A 19,580-nucleotide genomic window follows, 5' to 3' on the forward strand; every position below is an offset into this window, starting at 1 on the left:
TTTTCCAATTTATTTTTTGATTTATATATCAAAATTAAGGTTTAGTCCATCGCTATTTTTTATAATTATATTTGATCCTCATTTAAATATAAATCAAATGAATTATAAAAAATATTATACAAGCACGCAACGCGTGCGTCGGTGCACTAGTATCTTATAAAGAATACGTGGACTAAAACTACTTCTGATTTTTTTAAAAATATAGCTTCTTACAACACGAAAACCAGTGCATGGTTTTTTCAATCTCAAGCTCACATAGTTGACAACCGATTAAAACTTGAAATAATAGTAGTACCGATCATGATCAAACTCAACACGAAATAAATCTCGACCAATTTAAAGGATAGGTTTCGCTGATATAATATCGGAAAATTCTACGCTACGCGAGGCTTCATAAAAAATCACATCAAATGAATAGTTATGATCCCCCGAGAGCATGAAATTTTCCTATAATATCTACTCACCGAGCGACAGTATTCTAGAATATTTGAACGTTTCAAATCCGTGCCTATCTAGCTATCCCGCATTTCTCCAAATTTGAAACCTAAAATACAATGATGCAAAATGGCCGGGGATACTGATATTTAGTGCGTGTAGGAATTGGCTTTCATCCCCAAATATTGATAGGATATGCTTCAATATATCCGTAGCTGAGGAGGACATCTGTGGTGCTCAAATATTCATTGGCTTCATATAGGAACAAAAAAATAGACATGCAAATAAAGGGAAAATAAAAATAAGAAGAAGAAATAATATTATTAATAATAATAAAAAAAATAAACTTTAAGAAAACAAAGATATTCGAACTATACAATAATTCAAGCAAAAATTGGGAAAAAATCAGCCACGATTATGATAAAGAGTAGGTTTCTTGTGAGACGGTCTCACGAATCTTTATATGTGAGACAGATCAGCCCTACCGATATTTAAAATAAAAATTAGTACTCTTAGCATAAAAAGTAATACTTTTCATGGACGATTCAAATAAGAGATCTGTCTCACAAAATACGACATGTGAGACCGTCTCATACAAGTTTTTGCTTATGATAAAACACTGTGAATCAAAACCTCTATAATTCAAGCAAAAATTGGGAGAAAATAAGAATTTTATAAACTAATTAGATATACATGATATTGTTGATAAAATTATAAAATTTTATGTGTGTGTGTGTCGTTAACCGATTAAGCTCCTTTTGGATCTCTTGCGCACCTGCAATTTCCGGGTATATTGAACCGCCTTGATCTGGGTCTGGACACTCTCGAACTCCGAGATCCGACAAGGTATGGTTATCCCACCCGGATGATCAAACCCGTATTCCCTTTCGGACTCTTTAAGCAAATCCACAAACAAAGGGTGATTAATAAACACTACGGGCACCGACATCCTCTGAGAATCCCCATCTTGTTGACCCACGTAAACCGCAATATGCCCTTTAGGAACCTGCACGGGTTTCTCCAGAACCGGGTCTCCACCGACCCGGATGTATCCCCCACCCGCATGATGATCATTTCTTGATACTATTGCCAGCGCTTTTGTTCTGAGGTGCTGTGTCCAGTTAATGAGTCTTGAAACGACTTTGGATGCTTCAGTTTCAATCGGGTTTAGCCGGAGGTACGTTTCTGGGGCGCGCTTTCGCCTAAAGAACTGCCGGAAAAGCGTCGTCAGACGGTGTTTGATCAAGAAACCACGTCTCCTGCTCATGATATTTCTTTCCCTGGAAATTTAACTTTTCCAAAACCTTGGCCAGATAATGTAAAAATGAATGTATTCAGAGAAGGGTTATAAAATTATATTTTTTTCTGAGAATACTAGGAGAAAGGCCAAGGGTCATCTATGGACATGGCTAAACGGAAAAGAGTAAGGCTGAGGCAGACCTCAGAGGGAGAGAGACGTATTTTATAAGACATGATTCCACGCTAATGTGTGTGTATATATCAACCAAACAAAATATTAAATTCATGTTTCAGACCAATACATACTCACATGAATATTTTTGTCTTGCGATTTGGAAGCTAAAATATTGATAAAATTTGCATAATCAATTTTCTCAACTATTTTTTTATTGATCGATAACATAGTCAAGTTATTTAGTTTTTTTTTTTTTTGAAACATAGTTGATCATAGATAAGTTTCAAGGAACTTCAACTTGAAAAAACACCCTTTGGCATATGCAACTTTTGATGGATCACAAAAATGATGTAGTCAAGTATCGAAAAATCGCCTGAAACGGATCGATAAAAAGAGAAATTGAGCGATAACGAACTTGATCGTCGTAGAATAGCGTAAGATTTGTTTTTTTTTTTTTTTGCAGGAACTCATGAAAGATGTATTTTGTATTGGTTATCGATTATTGTTGAATGTTTATGAGAGAGATTTAAAAAATAAATGAATGGTACGGTGAGATTTCAAGTTTTTATGACGAGTCACTGTTCATTAATCATTATTTATGGGATGAGCTCGTAAATTAACTATATTTTACTATACTAGTAATTTTAAAAAAAAATTTGGTGCCCCTGAAATTTGAGGACGTGAGATGCTTGTCTCATATTTTATACTACAAGTCATGTAACTCAATGAATTGATAATTGCAAAGTATTGAGTCGAAAGTGTAAAGAATCTGAGAAAAGCATGGGTATTATATATACATAATAGAGAGATTAATGATTTTGAAAAGTCGAGTAAAAATTTGGTGCATTTTTTGTGGCTAATTTTGGTTTGGGGTTTGAAATTTAGTATGAATGAGGTGTAAGCTTAATTATGATTAATGGATGAGATATTTAGTATTCAAAATTGGGGGCTGAAGCCTAAAGAGTTGGAAGGAAGCAGCATAAAAACACTGAATATAATATGAACATATAAACTGGTAAATTTTGTTAGACAGATATTTTATTTAGATCCACCATGAAAATTATTACTTTTTATACCAAAAATATTATTTTTTATTGTCGTCACGAATAAAATTCGTAAGTCCGTCTCACAAGAGACCTATTCAAATACGAACAAAGTCTTTTAGTTTTTTGAAAAAAAAATTATACAATGCTTGAAGAAATGGTAAAAATATGGTAATTATATTATGTAAACACTTCTTCAAATTCATTTTCAAAATTGAAAAGATGACGTATATTGTCTTTCTTTGTAATAATTATATTTTTCCGATAGAAATCAAGTTACAAAAAATAAAATAAAATATCTTATTGAACATGTCATTGAGAACCAGAAATGTCGACAACAAACGAATGAAAAGTCTTGTCTTATTTGACCATTCATTCACATATAATAGTCATACCTGAGTTGCTCGTAAACAACTAGTGTCCATTTTCTAACAGTAGATATTTTGTGAAACAGTCTCACGAATCTTTATCTTTATCTGTGAAACGGGTCAACCTTACCGATATTCACGATAAAAAGTAATACTTTTAGCATAAAAAAGTAATATTTTTTCATGGATGACCCAAATAAGAGATCTGTCTCACAAAATACGACCTGTGAGATCGTCTCACACAAGTTTTTATCATTTTCTAAAGCAGGAGTCGAACTCGATTTCTCAAGTATTTGGCCTCATATTTTTTTAGATTTTTAAATAAAAAATAATATTAATTAATTACTTTGTTTCACATAAATTTATTATAGGTTACATACTTTATTTCAAAATTTATTTTATTTTATTTTATTTTATTGTGACCTGATCATACAAATCGTCATGTGCATGAGTCAATGAAGTATGAATAACACAACTCGTAAAGAAGTACGCATCTTCGTGTCAATCCAAATTGTCAAAAAATTCATAATTTTTATTAAATAATCTCTTATTATATTATATTAAAACTTGGTTGCGGACAGTAGGGACGTGCAATAACCTTAGGTAATCGAACAGATCTATAATCGATTTTATTTTTTAATAATTGAACCGATCGAAATATTCATAGAAACCGAATTAACCGAACCGATTTTCAATTCGGTTATTTCGGTTACCAATATTTTTTTTAAAATGCGAATTTTAATACACAAAAAAAGAGAAAACAATGGAGAACTTATAAATAACAAGAAACATTGAACAAAAATTATCAAATAACAAATATAAATATTGAAAATAAAATCATTGGATGAATAAACTTCCTTCTAATATATGAAAAATCGGACTTCCTTCTAATATATTTTTAATGTCCGTATACAATTTAAATTAATGTATATAATAAATCGGTTAATTCGATTTAACTGAATTTTTTAAATTAAAACGGAAACCGAACCGAATTAACTGATTGTTTAAAATTTCAAAACAGAACTTCCGAATTAACTGGAAATTCGGTCCGGTCAGTTAATTCGATTTAACCGAAAATTTGCACACCCAGAGAGGATAGAAACGGAGCCAGAAAATAGAGGTTAGAAAATAACAAGATTTTTAAAAAATATAAGGACTCTAGGGCAAATATTAGAGAGAAAATTAAAAAATAAAAAATAAATATTTTCAGATTTTTAGTCAATAAAATTTAAAAACTGAAAGGGCCGTCGTATCCACCGCCCCCGTTGGCGCCGTCACTGGTTGTGGGTACGTAGCTACCGCAATTAGTGTGTTTAATTATGCTGTACTGACTATTATTTATTGCGGTAATAATAATCGTTGGAAATGGTTGTTAAATTGCATTGAATAGAAAACAAATTTATTTCAGCCACTATAAATTTTTATGACTTGGAAGCAAGACTATTGACACAAGTTTATACCTTTGTTCTTTCTTTAATTTCTTTTATTTATTTATATTATTGTTTAACAATTTCATTAATCCTATATTCTGTCCAAGAATTTATATCTTATATATTTACAAAATTCGAGATGAATGAAAATTAGATAATAATTGTAGATCGGATGCATATCGTTTTGTCGGAAACTACGGTTGCTAATAATGATACAGCTAAACTTTTTAAAATTGTAGAACAATTGAATTAAACATCATATTTTGATTATTTTTCATTAGAGAAAAGTATCACTCCAAATAATAACTTTATATTTTAATAACTTCTTTTTTTAAAAAGTGTATATATATATATATTTAAAATTCATTAAGGAATATTAAATTATTGAAAATCAGCCAATATAAGTCTACTAGTGAATATTATCTTAGAAAAACATTAAAATTGTCAATTTTCTAGTGCAAATCAAGCAAAGATAGAGGCCTGTTTGGTGTTTATAATCGAATAGGCAGATTAGGCCCACCAGAAATTAGAATTGGGCTCCTTGGATACAGCCAAGCCCAACGGCTATCGCCGACTCGAAACCAAATGTTCTTTTTTTAACATTTTTTAAAAAAAGATTTCATCAAAAAATGAAATAATATATCTTTGAATAAAGTAAAATATATATATATATTATTTTTATTTTTTAAAAATAAATTAAAGCTTTAAAGCAAAAGGTATTATTTTTGTTTGCTCAAAAAAGAATGTAGTATATTTTGAACTTTTGAAAAAAGTTTATGCCTTTACAAAAAAATATATATATTTAAATTTTAACCAATTTTTTTATAAACTCGTTTCTTATTCAGGAAAAACAACCTTTTAATCTGATTCTTAGAAATTAACACTCGCCAAAGTTAAGGATTATATTATTTTTTTTTAAAAAAAATCAGTTTTATCCATATATATTGATTTTTTTTGGAAATTAGAAAAATTCGTAGCCTTCATTCCCTCGTGATTTACTCGTGGTCCAAACACAAGCAAAGAAAGAAATAATTTTTCTGTATTAATTTTGATTGTTTAACCTTTTCGTTCCATCAATTTGTGAAAATTTTAGCTCATTATATATCTAATTGCTTGATACAACCAAAGATTTAGAAACATGAGTATGGGGGATTTTATCAATATTCAACCTTCAGAACTGAAGTTCCCAGGTAGGTAAATTGCTGATTTTTTTTTCTTTCATCTAATTTTTTGTTTGTTTCAATCATACAAATGAACCATGAATTGGAAAGATGCTAGCTTTATATGAAATTCTTGTTAGCTTTCAGAGATTCGTTTGAATGATCTTTGCGTTATTTGTTTGCATTCAATGGAATCATTGCCCAATTTATTGGAATGAATATAGAAAGTTTGCTTTTTTGTTTTTTTTTTCCTAATTTGATTTGTTAATTTTGAAGATGAGTTTTCGTGTGTTTTGATTCTTTTGATGTGGTCTTGTGCATAAAGTTGAATCGAGGAAGCAGAGCTCATGTTCTATGCAGTTGGCCAATAAGACCGATCAGTTTATTGCATTTAAGGTAATTCTCATTTTAATTCAGAACGACAAGACCTGTTTGATCCTTTTATCAGATGTTGGGTACAAGTTAATTTGCGATCTGTATTTTGATTATTGCTTTTTTTATTAAAAGGTCAAAACAACCAATCCCAAAAAGTACTCGGTTCGCCCGAATGCTGGTATAGTTTTGCCCAATTCTGTGTGCCATGTCACAGGTGAAAACCATTTGATCTTTCTGAAGTTATTGTTGGTCCTTACGTTTTATCTTTTTGAATTTTGTAAGTCTTGTGTATTTCAAAATCTTTGTGCTTGTTTCTTTTGTCCGTTAGTTACTATGCAAGCGCAAAAAGATGCGCCCCCAGATATGCAATGTCGGGATAAGTTTCTTGTGCAAAGTGCTGTTGCTCCTATTGGTTCAACGAACAAGGATGTCACTCAAGAAATGGTGGGTTGAGTTGGTTATATAACTGATGGTATTTAAAGCAATCGGCCATTATTTTTATGCCTGTCAGTTTTATATCAGTTCAACAGGGAGGATGGTAAGGTCGTTAATGAGTTTAAATTGAGGGTTATTTATATCCCTGCAAACCCCCCCTCCCCAGTACCCGAAGGAGACGAAGAGGGAAATTCTCCAAGATCATCTTCTGCCGAAGAGGAGATTAGAAAGTCAGCATTGTCTGAGGCTGTAAGTGTGCTTCAAATATTTCTTTGTGTTTACCTCTGCCTCAGCTATGATCAAATTGTTTATTCCAGTCACTAAATTCAGGTTGCAAGATCGTTGAAACAATCAATGGGAAATTCATTATCTTCCGAGGTGGCTTATATTTGTTATTTTCCCAAAAATATCATTACATTGTAATATATTTGAAAAAATGTCTGATGTTTTCTGCTCTTAACTTATGATGTTTGTGAGGGTGCTAGATGTTATATCATGGGAAATATATCTATCATAAATGTCTAAGAGCCTTATTTTTGTACTGTTCTTGAAATATAAGTTTGTGTACAATTAATTATATAATAAGATGTACTAGAAGCATCAAGTTATTGGCCATTACACTACACAACAGCAGAAAATATCAATAAAAATTTGATTCGCCACAAGCCATGCATTTTCTGATTTATTTTTCCTACAAAACTTTGGTTTTACCCATCTTAAAGGAAGTCTGGAAACTTCATATAAACTCACTAAAATCCATCTAAGTATACATAATGATTTAAGCAAGGATTTGAGCTTGTATTGAACAATGTCAGTTTTAGAGTGCATTGTTTCTGCTCAAGTGTTAGATAATTAAAAGGGGTGAATTAGGTTCTTTGCTTAGTTTATTTTTTTTGAAATGATTCTTAACACACTAATTGTAGCTTGTCCAATAATGAAGACTCTCTGCAGCATGTAAACTGTAGTGGCCCTTTAGTTGCGTTCAGTGCTTGAGTCCCTCACGTGTTGGCAGTGGACGTGCCCTGTTATAATCCGGTGCTCAGAACATGCTTTTTTTGCTCGATCCCCCTGATCGTCTTGTATGCCTAATTGTTTACAAGTTTATTTTTTTTATTTGTTTTTGGATGACTTGTGCGAGCGTTGATTTTTTAATTTTGATAAACTTGTTGAAAAAAAATAAATGCAACAAATACAGGTTTTCTTTGCATAAAATCCATCTCAAGGACCTATGGAATAGGTGAAAATCACATGGAAGCCGCAAGTCCATAATTACCCAAGATTCATCCAGACACATGTGTTGCAATTTTTTTTATACTGTATATATCTTAGTTTGAATTAAATCTCAAATTAATTCTGACTAAATGAAGTAGATTATGAAAAAGTAAAAGATGAGGCTAATCAGTTCAACATATTTGAAAGGTTATTTACGGGAGAAATTTGATCCTTCTACATGGTTAGTCACTGCCCTTTTTTATTTTTATTAGCACATTCATTCTGAATGATTGTATAGTTGAATTTTCTTCAACAGTAAAATGTCTTTGATGTCGGTTTTCTTGTAACTTCTTGGGGTGATGTTTGTGATTTAATTCACAATAAAATCTGTTTCAGGCATGGGCTGCTGTCTCCAAATTGAATGAGGAGAAAGCTTCAGCTATTCAACAAAATAAGAAGCTCCAAGAGGAATTGGTAACATGTTTCTATCTTAACAGTTTCAAAGCAGTTAGTTGACGTCTGTTGATATCTCACCTAATGATATAACCCCTATTGAAAATTTTTCGCATGACAATGTAAATTTCACAACTTTGCTTATTATACACGTTGTGCACTTACATAAACCATGAGAATGTGCCCTTGCATTTTAACCTTGTTCAGGTTGAAAAAATGAGATTTATAGGAAATAGTTAGATGATATCATATTTTGTATTTCTTTTGAGCAACATATTTTCTTATTTTTACTTTTGTTATATCCATTATTATTACATGTCGTGGATTCAAGCATGTGGCAATTTTATATTGCCAGGGTGGTATGCTTATTGAAGGGGTGTTTTTAATTTTTGTAATGCTAATCATCATAATCTTTTTGCCAAGTACACTAACTGAACATATCAGTGAGAATTTAATCCAAATGTCTTCCATTTTTCGTAGTCAAGATCAAATTTTGTAGCAGGCTTGAGCTCGAAAATGAACTACTTTAGGCTTGATTTTGGCTTGACTTAGTTCTTTATGTCTATATATAAGTTCCATGAATAACCAATCAACCAAAATTTGAGCAAGTCTATCTGTTTTAAATCTGTTATAAATTTATTCACGCAAATGGTACATATCATTTGCGATTCAACATTTTTGCTTTAAGTTTAGCCTTACTTTTCTTCTTTGGACAGGAATTGTTGAGAAAACAGACCAGACATGGCCAAGGTGCTCGTGTCTCAACCATTGTAGTGCTGTTCTGTCTCTTGCTTGGTATTTTGTTGGGATACTTCATCAAGAAATAAGAGCCAATGTAAGAATGTGGGGGTGTCGTTCTTTGTTCAGATGCTGGTCCATTTGCGCGACGGTATGGCTATTCAATTACAATTTCAATAGTAGATGCTTTGGATTTTGTCCGTCCTTTGAAAGAATTTCAAACAATTTTTTACGACCAAATTTTGGAATCGATACTTGAGAAATGAGATTGTAGCTTGCTTAATAGTGGTGGTGAGTTAAATTTACTTCACCTCTTCCGACTTCAGCAATAAAGAATTGAAACTTTTGATTGCAATCTATACGGTGCTGCTCTCTTTATTTTGAGATATGTGGCACACATCCATGATGAAAATCTGATTCATATAGCAGATGATGAACAAGTGATTTAAGGATATATAGCGTTAGATATGAAGGGATTTGACAAATAAAACTTGTGATCCATCTTTATATAAAATAGTTTCAATTTGTCAAACTTCTGTTTTTAACTAGCTTGCTGGTTTTTTTTTTTTTTTTTTCGATTTCGCGAACAAAAATTTAATACAAACATGACATCGCTTCTTGATTATCTTTGCATGAACCAACTGAATAAATATAACCACAACGATAATGGCATTTCATACTACAAAGATACCTCAACGTATATGTAATCCAAATCCTACATGTATAATGATTGATGGCAAATTAATCAGCAGTAAGAGATTATTTGATGGTATTGCCAGGTTTCCTGTCTCAGCCTTCCAACCACCCTTATCTGCTGCAAATTTGAAATATCTATTGCTTACTAAAAATTCAAGAAAAACAAAATTAGTTGAATAAGATTGAAATTTGACAATGAAAAAGATCAAAACTGCAAAAAAAATAAATAAATAAATAAAATCATATAAAACCAAAAATACGGTTATATCTAAATAAATTATGTCGTATTTAGAAAATTGGTTATTTGGTTATAATTAACTATTGACAAAAATATAAGCATTTTTTAGTCAATCAACTTATGTCTTTAGAAAGTAAAAAAATATATATATCAAAACATGCATCACTCAATACATAATCCTGTTGACATGCTACAATATAAACCAAATTAATGGGCCAAATCATATATTATAGGTATTAATCACAAAAAAAATCTAAGATGAATTCAAATCATGCCAATCACAAAAAATGAACATCTTTTCGGCTTCAACACAATTCATGGGCCAACCAAAAATCAACCACAAATTTGAAAATATCCGCTATCAACTTCGCACAAATGTGACCCCAACTCCCTTATCCTAAACCCCTACAAATACCAAAGTGACACAAACCAATCAGTTGATCAATTTGCTAGCCATTTGGAAATCGGCCAATCCAAGAAAATGGCATTTTCAAATCCATCAATATATATTCTCATGATACTTAACATCGTCTTCTTCTCTTGTGTTTCATCCGACCACGTGCCATGCCCACCAAAAACCCCTATTCCATCGACCCCAACCAAGGCCACTAAGTGCCCCAGAGACACCCTTAAGTTCGGCGTTTGTGGAGACTGGCTAGGGCTCGTGCACGAGGTTATTGGAACGAAGCCTAGCCTGGAATGTTGTGCAGTAGTCGAGGGTTTGGCAGATGTTGAAGCTGCATTGTGTTTGTGTATCGCTATTAAGGCCAATGTACTTGGACTTGTCAAGGTTAAAATACCATTAGCATTAAGTTTGGTGGTCAACTCATGTGGCAAGAAGGTTCCACAAGGGTTCGTTTGTCCATAATTTGGCTAGCCAGATGAAATGATTTTGCATAATATTGTTTGAATTAATTTCGCTCTCTCCTTTTTACTTTTAGAAATATAATATATATAATAAAATAAAATACAATTTTATATATATATACACATATGTATATGCATATATATATAAATACTCACACACACATTCGGCCCAACCTAAAAGCTTTGGTCTCATGGACTTTGGGCCAAAAAAAATATTTGACCCCATTTTCCCATAAAAATATCAATAATAACCATGTTATTCATTTGAACGAATAACTGTAGCCCAACGATATAAGTATTACATAGTTAGGTCTCAAATTCCAGGGAAAAAAATAAGCTATATCAACCAATAATAATTAGGAAGACAACAACAATAAAGCTATATAATTTTATTTAGTTTCAAACAAAAGTATAGGAACGATATTGAGAAGAAAATGATCGAGGTGGAGAACAAGACACACACACACACACACACACATATATATATATATACACTATGTTTTATTCCAAGTTGATAGATAGAAAATTTGTAGAAAAATTAAATGATAGATAGATAATTTGTAGAAAAATTATAGATTAACTTAGAATTAATTGGATTTAAGATATAATCAAGCTAAGAAAACACGACGTAAGTTACAACATTAAATAACGAGAAAAAGAGGGTATAACACGAGATATTGTTGTTTTAATGTCATAGGTAGATACACATTTTAGCTACCCTTTTTTCACGGCCACCTGATAACAATAGAGATGAACCTAAAAGAATAAGAATAGGTCTTTTTGTGAGACGTTCGAGTCAACTTTACTAATATTTACAATAAAAAAAATAATATTTTTGACATGAAAAATAATTTTTTGATGAGTGGTCTAAATATGACACATGTCTCACAAAATTGATCCGTTTTGCGAAAGAACAAAACCAAGTTCAATTATTTTGTAAAGGGTGTTGAGGTATCTGGTTAAAGATTTGAAGGGGTACCTTGTGATGAGAGAAAAGAATTAACATCCAAATTATCACACTTTTTATATCCGTATATCAAATTAGTTTGTATCATAGAATTGTGAACCTAATTGTGAAATTAAAGAGGTTTCTGGTCCCTTCTTAATATAAGAATTAGATACATATACACAGACATTTGTGTATATAGTATTCTTTAAAATATTAAAATTTTCTCGTAGGAAGTATTCAAGGGCACTTATTAACATATTGCATGTGTAATACAGAGAATATATTAGAGATAATTATTTATTATATTATTTTTTTTGAAATCACCAAATTATGAATGGAGGGGACAATTATATATATAATTTTTCATATTTGTCTTCACTAGGAGACAAATCCTTTCATGATTTGGGACGCATCCTTTGATTTTTCTTCAATATAATATAATATAATATTTCTCACGGCATTTTTATTATTTAACCATCACCGCATTCGAAGCTTCATTTTATTTCATAAACTCATTCGAATAATCGAATTCTTTATGATTCCCTATCATCATCTTGTAATATAAGACAAAACTAACATCAATTTATTATGAATATCGGTAGAATTAACTTGTCTCACAGATAAAAATTCGTGAGACCGTCTTCCACGAAACCTACTCAAATTAAAATCAGGGAACGTAAATTATCAAGTTAAGAATTTATACATTCTCTGGTTATATTAACGTGGAGTTGTACGAATATCATTATTTAAATGAAATATAAAGAGTATCATAATCTTCGTCAAACAAGAATTTCTCCAACTAAAAGTCAAAAATACGAAAGCGGTCGAATAAATTACAATTATGTGCAGTTGTTCTAACCATTGTAAATACGTACACTAATTCAACCAACTAACACACCAAATAACTAACTCTCAACTCCTTTCTGTCGTTTTTTCGAAATATCTTCTGTCATATCACAAACAGTGGTGATATAGGGACGGTTCGAATTGTAAAGAAAATCGTTTATTTCTTCCCTTAATCCTCTGATCTCATTTCTCACAAAGAATGGCAGGAAAAAGTGATAAATATATAACCACCTTACATGCATAATCAATAAAGCTGAATCGGTTTCAAACATATACATGGATGTATATCGAATTGGTCCAAATGTTGAGATACATGCAAGAATTCACGTGTCACTCTCTTCTTCTTCTTCTTCCCCTCAATTACAACTCCAACTAGATTGCATGTGCTTGCTTTACGTGTAAGTATTTTTCTTGAATTTTAAATGATTTTGTTTTCTTGAAACGAAAACTTCAGTGAACTTAATCCAAATAATCTCGAGATACAAAATTCAAAAACCACGGGATATCCGATATTCGTAGAAGTAAGCAAACCCTCTCTACGAGCTAAAAGATGTGCCGCGCCATTGGAAGAAGATCACATATGACTGAGAGGGATGAAAAATTTGTAAGCTGTAGCAATGACATAATCTTCGACACTATAAGTCCCACTGATCCAAGCTCGACCATTGGATTTAAAACTGCCCGCACCGCCATGCTGGAGTCCGAAAAAATACATACATTGACCAACCCTAGATACAAACACAGCTCCATTCCACCACGAATAAGCATAAATTCCGCACCATCTACACCACCAGTATTGGTGGTAGAGAAAGCTTGTGCGCCACAAACCCGCCCTGATCATCGTGCACCTGCATCCCAACGCTATAACGAATTTTCGTTACTTCTACACTAAAACATCATGACAAATTAATTCTCAATTTCTAAAATGAATAATTAATTTTAAAATAATTACGAATTTTATGTATCCTGGACAAATACAGTAAGACCAGGCGCCAGTTGCTTTGAGACAGATCTCTGGCCGTCTATCTCATCTCATCTTCTGACGAGATCCCGTACGTTGATCTGCCTCGTCTAGTGTCGCAGCGGAAGCTGATGTGTGAAAGTACGGAATCACCCTAACATCGATAAGCGAGACAACGTGACAGTAAGCTGCATGTGCAAGGACAATTTTGGTACGCAAGAAAGGACGCCGTTTCTGCCACTTCACCTCCCCATGTTTTGTTGGTCCGTGTTCCAAACCACTCGACCAACTACGCGCGTGTATCCCTTTTTCCAAAATAAATATCAAATCTTTAAATAAACTAAAATAATAATACAATATTTAATTTTATTTTTATTTCCCACATACTCATTTAATCGCTACGAAATTAAAATGATTGGAAGCTAAAAACAGTGTCAGGTCGGTCATAAGCTAATTAAAATGGCATATATTTTAAATTGGACTCGTAATTAGACAATTTGAAATTCGTAATTATTGAATCGTAACATTATTGCATGGTGATTTAAACAATTTACTAATACAAAGTCATATAATTAAGGTGCATTATTGTGACATACATCATTGAACTAATGCACTGATTAAACAAATACCCATTTCTTTATTTTTTTATTTATAAGTAAATTAAGATTGTCTGTGTTTGGATTGATGAATGTGTTTCAAATATATTTTGGTTGTTCAGAGAGAAGTAAGACAACAAAATTCAAATATGTGTTACGTTAATAAGTGTGAAATTCAAGTTCACTCAGTAATTGTGTCATTTGAAATCAACTCAACTTTGTATTATTAATATATAAATAAGTAAAATATATATTTAAGATTTAATTTATTGTTTATTGTAAATAATAAAACTAAAAAAAATCTATGAATTTGAAATCCATCTTAATTTTCATTTGAAAAATATTATTAAAAACATATAAAACTTATAAGAATTTATTTATTTTTGTTAATATAAGACTATACTGTATGTACATATCTTAGACAAGTAAGTTATTTTGTGTGCATATATATATATATATATATTGTACATTTATATATTTATATTTTATATGGAATATAACAAATTAAATATTATTCATATGCATTTCTGAATTGAGTGGATCATATATTTGGACGTTGGAACCGAATGACAAAAGGGAAATTTAAGTTCTCTAAAATGAATATTATATTATAATAAAAAGGAATTATACCTGAGGATATAAGTGCGTGACACGCGTGAGGGTTGGGTGTAGCTGTGGAAACCCTAGCGAGAAAGATAACTCCGTCTCAGACAAGCCTCATAAATAAAATAAATTGACTAAAAAGGGGCGAAAGAAAGATATATATTAAATTATTTATAATAAAATGAAAAAGTAAAGAAAAAAAAAGGAAGAAAATAGAAGAGAGAGAGAGAGAGAGAGAGAGAGGGAGGATGGATGGATGAAGGGGGTCACTTTACTACTTTTTTTATGTTGCACGCATCCATGGCAGAAAATGCAAGGTAGGGAAACTACTCCTTCAACTAGAGGGGGAGAAAAAAATAATAAAAGGAGAATACCTCAGGCCCCCCCGGCCCATCGAGTCTGTTGATTTTCCCCGAAAGTGAAAAGATTTAAGCTAGCCACTGCAAATTTTCACATTTTGTTGCGAGTATATACATACATACATACATACATGCATGCATATGCTTGTTTGTATGTATTCTTGAGTTTCCGGTATTTGGGAATAGTGTTTGATGTGGTTTTGTTGTAAAGATTGGGATTTTCTTGAACTTTTTGGGCTCTGTGGTCTGTTGGTGGGGTAGTTCTGATGCTTTTTTGTTGTAAAAGCTGGAGGAATTGAAGGAAGTGGTGGATATTAGGTGTTTAATTTGTTTCGTAAATGAGGGGGATGCCCTTGCCCTTTGATTTTGAGGGGTCAGGGGTGTTAGATTTGGAGCTGATTGTGGAGAAAAGAGGTTTTTTTACTGATTGTAGCATCCTTTCATTTGATTTTTTCAAGAAAAATTGTTTCTTGGATAGTGGTTTTGTTGAGCCCACGTCTGTCCTGGATTCTGCAAGGATTTCTAGCCGGCCCACGTCTTCCTCAACCCTGTCTTCTTCTTTCTGTGGCGGTGGTGGCGGTGCCGCATCTAACGACACGGCGGGGGTGGTGGCGGTTTCGGACACAAACCCATCTCCCAAGTGGCACCTAGATTCGACTACTGCCACCAGCTCCAATGTCGGGCGAGTTGATTCCGAACTCCTCCCTATTCCGACGTCTCTTGATACCGGAATCGCCTGCGGCGGCGGTGTGGGGAACGCGGAGAAATGTGCTATGGAGGATTGGGAGAGTGTGCTGTCGGAGTCCGTCGCCGTTTCTCCGACTCAAGAACAGTCCATTTTCCGGATGATCATGGCGGATGCGGAGGACCCTGGAATGGGGAATCTGAATAAGGTTCTTCAATTTAGCGGTGGTGGCAGTTCAGCTGCGGCGGAGTTTGAGTTTACTGCGGGGTTTGGGGCTGTGGATCAAAGCTTCGGTGGTGACCAATTTGACGCACAATTTATGCCCACATTTCAAAATTTCCCCAATAGTAATAGATCCAATGCCGAAAGTGTTGTTCTGGCTTCTAATGTCCCAAGTAACTATAAGTTGCCTCCTAGCTCGAAAGATCTTATGCATCCTTCCTCAATATCCAACAATCTTGGAGCCGCAGGTCTGCATCATCAAGCTGCATTTGATTCTGGTGCTGAAATGAAGCCTCCCATTTTCAATCCCCAGCTGCTGATAAATCAGCACCAAATTCAGCAATCTCAGAACCCCTCATTTTACTTACCTCTAACTTTTGCACAACACCAAGAGCAGAATCTTTTTGTGGCTCCTGCTCAGGCGAAAAGGCTCCACACGGGTTCTATTTGTGGTGGCCTCGATCCCCGTGGCCAAATGTTGAAAGGTTCTTATGAGGATACAGGCCAACAAGAGTTGTTCATTAGTAGACAGCAGGCAATTCCTCATCAGATTCAATTACTTCCCCAATATCGGCAACATAGGCCGATGGGTCCAGGGCAGAAGCCAAAAATTGTCGGCGGGGATGAACCAGGGCATAGCCTCCAGCAACAACAGCAGGCAATAATCGACCAGCTGTACAAAGCGGCTGAGCTGGTCCAGACAGGGAATCCTGTACTCGCGCAAGAGATATTGGCGCGGCTCAATCACCAGTTCTCTCCTATTGATAAGCCTTTTCATAGGGCTGCTTTTTATTGCAAGGAGGCGTTGCAAATGCTCCTCCAAACTAACAACAATGTTGACCTGTGTCCCACCACTTCTTCCCCGTTTAGTCTTATTTTCAAGATCGGTGCTTATAAGGCCTTCTCTGAGATTTCACCCCTAGTACAATTTGCTCATTTTACTTGCAATCAAGCCCTCCTAGAAGCCTTTGACGGATTCCGTAGGATTCATATTGTAGATTTTGATACTGGGTATGGTGGACAATGGGCCTCTCTCATTCAGGAACTAGCACTAAGGAACGAGGGCACACCTTCTTTGAAAATCACTGTACTTGCGTCAACCTCAACTCATGAGCAGATAGAGCTCGGACTCACTCGGGAAAATCTCATTCATTTTGCTAGTGAAATGAATCTAGCATTTGAGTTCGAGGTTATGAGCATCGATTCTTTGAATTCTGGTTTATGGTCTCAGTGTTGGCACACATCCGATAGTGAAGTGGTTGCCGTGAATCTTCCAGTTGGTTCCCTCGTCAATTACCAGTTACCGGTTCCTTTAGTCCTTCACTTTGTGAAACAATTGTCTCCAAGAATTGTTGTCTCTGTGGACCGAGGATGTGATCGAACTGATCTTTCATTTGCCAACCATATTATTCATGCCCTTCAATCATATTCCAACCTTCTCGAGTCGCTGGAAGCAGTTAATATGAATGCAGATGCCATGCAAAATATCGAGAGGTTTTTTATCTATCCGGGGATCGAAAAAGTTGTAATGGGTCGTTTTCGTTATCCTGAGAAGACACAGCATTGGAGGACTATGTTTCTATCTTCAGGCTTTTCCCCAGTAACATTCAGCAATTTCACCGAATCACAAGCCGAATGCCTCATAAAGAAGACTCCCGTACGTGGATTCCAAGTAGAAAAGAGGCAATCGTCGCTCGTTCTTTGTTGGCAACGGAAGGAGTTGATCTCTGCTTCGGCTTGGAGATGCTGATGGGATTCTTACTTCTGCTTCATGAAGAAGGTGTCTTTCAAGCCGAAACTCACTACTTTTGACCCACTGAACTTTAATACATTTCTTGCCTGAGTTTCTGCATAACTAATTCACTCCTTGGTTTAGGCAGAGTGTTCCCAACTTTGTGAAGGAAAAAAAGAGGTACATTTTGGTACTGGATGTTCTAATATCATACCTCTATTATTCAGTTTATTCCGTTGGTTTTCGTTGGTTTTAACTAACCATACACTGGATATTATTTACGAAACCAGGAGTCGAAATAACAAAATAATGTAACCCTTTTAATGAAATTGTGTTTCAACTGCATATTAGCTCAAGAAAATCTTGATTTTTAGCCTGTTCCCTGAATGGTAGTGTTCATTGCAGTTGAAATTTTTGTGGTTCATAGCAAAAGTTGGCACTAATATTTTGAATCGTTAGATCTGCATAGCAATGGGATTTCTGTGTCTCTTTCAGTAATTTCAGATTATGTATTTTAATGACTTTATTATATGAACATAGTACTTGTTTTGCGGCTTTTAATGATGTTCTGGACTGTTGTTTTTTTTATTTAATGAATCAGTCGTGTTTGATTGAATGGCAGTTAGTTGTATTATAATGACGTAGTTAAGGGTCAATTAGTTTAATAATGTTTGTCCTAATCAAATCACATGGGGCCTCGTGGTTAGTTCTGCCTCATTATTCTATTCATTACTTGGATGGCCGTTTTTTAAAATTGCTTGTCGAAATAAAATGCAAGGTTTAAGTTGTTTTGAAGTATTTAAGTATAACTTGAATTGAAATATTATTTAAAAGTATGGTTTTGGTAGTGATAATTGCACCTTGGCGATCAATTTTCATTTGGAATTTTTAGGAGCTTAAATTGCTTTTGGATCGATAGCGATTTTATTTTATTTTATCCAATGAGGTTGAATGTGAATGATATTCGGTAGGATGGATTTGAACTAGGGATTTAACGAACCAAACCGTTCGTGAGCTATTCGAAGCTCGATTCGATAAAAGCTCGTTTGAGCTCGTTTAATGAGGCTCGTTAAGATAAATAAACCAAACTCAAGTTTTACAGTATTCGGCTCGTTAGCTCATGAACATATTCGTTGGTAAGTTCATTAGTCATCTTTTAGATGAAAAAATAATAATTTTGATATTTGATTTATTGATTTTGCATATTATTTATGAAATATATAGAAAAGTTTATTAAATTTATTTATTATAATAAATTTACAAATTTTAATAAGACTAATATATTTTTCTTTAAATATATATTTACTTTTCAATTAATTTAATAAAAATTTAAATGCATAATTTATATTTATTAAATTTGTTTAGGCTCGATAAAGATTTGAATAAGCTCGTAAGTCATGCATATATTTGTTAAATAAAGCTCGAGCTCTGCTCGATTATAAACGAACCAAGCTCAAACATTCAAGAGTTCGGCTCGGTTCGATTCGATTACATCCTTAATTTGAACTGAAAGATGTTATTTTTCAAACCTAGTTTTCAGTAAATTAACAGAGAATTTGGCAGAAAACACTTGTTAAATTAACTCATTAGATACAAAACAGTTAATTTTAGTCATATATTTTGCGATTTTGGTAATTTTAATTTTTTCATCAAGAATGTTGTGACACTACGTTCGTCAGTACAACATCAATATTGCAATTGTATCATGTCAGCATCATATCGAAAAATGATTAAAATTGCTAAAAAGTAAAAATAATGAACTA

The 19,580-nt window shown here is 33.4% G+C and overlaps 4 protein-coding genes across 6 annotated transcripts; 3 read left to right on the forward strand and 1 right to left on the reverse strand.

Annotated features, from left to right (window-relative positions):
* Window positions 1–411: 411 nt before the first annotated feature.
* On the reverse strand, window positions 412–1,923 carry LOC142553112 (auxin-responsive protein SAUR36-like). Its single transcript, XM_075663117.1, has one exon. It carries the CDS (start codon window positions 1,700–1,702, stop codon window positions 1,175–1,177), a length of 528 nt encoding a protein of 175 aa, XP_075519232.1. The 5' UTR covers window positions 1,703–1,923; the 3' UTR covers window positions 412–1,174.
* A 3,728-nt stretch (window positions 1,924–5,651) lies between these two features.
* On the forward strand, window positions 5,652–9,418 carry LOC142553113 (vesicle-associated protein 1-3-like). 3 transcript variants are annotated; one of them, XM_075663119.1, is made up of 8 exons: window positions 5,660–5,880; window positions 6,176–6,246; window positions 6,358–6,439; window positions 6,554–6,669; window positions 6,748–6,909; window positions 6,991–7,038; window positions 8,269–8,346; window positions 9,042–9,418. In XM_075663119.1, the coding sequence occupies exons 1-8, from the start codon at window positions 5,829–5,831 to the stop codon at window positions 9,150–9,152; spliced, it is 720 nt and encodes a 239-aa protein (XP_075519234.1). In that variant the 5' UTR covers window positions 5,660–5,828; the 3' UTR covers window positions 9,153–9,418. The 3 variants fall into 3 exon arrangements, with proteins under 3 accessions (XP_075519233.1, XP_075519235.1, XP_075519234.1); XM_075663120.1 differs by lacking the exon at window positions 6,991–7,038 and having other exon boundaries at window positions 5,658–5,880; XM_075663118.1 differs by lacking the exon at window positions 6,991–7,038 and having other exon boundaries at window positions 5,652–5,880; window positions 6,358–6,669.
* Window positions 9,419–10,413: 995 nt separating this feature from the next.
* Window positions 10,414–10,912, forward strand: LOC142553114 (putative lipid-binding protein At4g00165). The gene has a single exon (XM_075663121.1). The coding sequence runs from the start codon at window positions 10,479–10,481 to the stop codon at window positions 10,863–10,865; it is 387 nt and encodes a 128-aa protein (XP_075519236.1). The 5' UTR covers window positions 10,414–10,478; the 3' UTR covers window positions 10,866–10,912.
* Window positions 10,913–15,022: 4,110 nt separating this feature from the next.
* On the forward strand, window positions 15,023–18,375 carry LOC142553116 (uncharacterized). Its single transcript, XM_075663122.1, has one exon. The coding sequence runs from the start codon at window positions 15,517–15,519 to the stop codon at window positions 17,833–17,835; it is 2,319 nt and encodes a 772-aa protein (XP_075519237.1). The 5' UTR covers window positions 15,023–15,516; the 3' UTR covers window positions 17,836–18,375.
* Window positions 18,376–19,580: the final 1,205 nt, after the last annotated feature.

Source organism: Primulina tabacum, chromosome 8, assembly GCF_025594145.1.
Source record: "Primulina tabacum isolate GXHZ01 chromosome 8, ASM2559414v2, whole genome shotgun sequence".
Taxonomy (NCBI): domain Eukaryota; kingdom Viridiplantae; phylum Streptophyta; class Magnoliopsida; order Lamiales; family Gesneriaceae; genus Primulina; species Primulina tabacum.

Coding starts and splice junctions, on each gene's coding strand:
- LOC142553112 (XM_075663117.1), bottom strand. CDS start 1,702: ATGAGCAGGAGACGTGGTTTCTTGATCAAACACCGTCTGACGACGCTT.
- LOC142553116 (XM_075663122.1), top strand. CDS start 15,517: ATGAGGGGGATGCCCTTGCCCTTTGATTTTGAGGGGTCAGGGGTGTTA.
- LOC142553113 (XM_075663118.1), top strand. CDS start 5,829: ATGAGTATGGGGGATTTTATCAATATTCAACCTTCAGAACTGAAGTTC. Junction 6,247..6,357: donor ATCAGTTTATTGCATTTAAG/GTAATTCTCATT, acceptor TTTTATTAAAAG/GTCAAAACAACCAATCCCAA. Junction 6,910..8,268: donor AGTCAGCATTGTCTGAGGCT/GTAAGTGTGCTT, acceptor AATCTGTTTCAG/GCATGGGCTGCTGTCTCCAA.
- LOC142553114 (XM_075663121.1), top strand. CDS start 10,479: ATGGCATTTTCAAATCCATCAATATATATTCTCATGATACTTAACATC.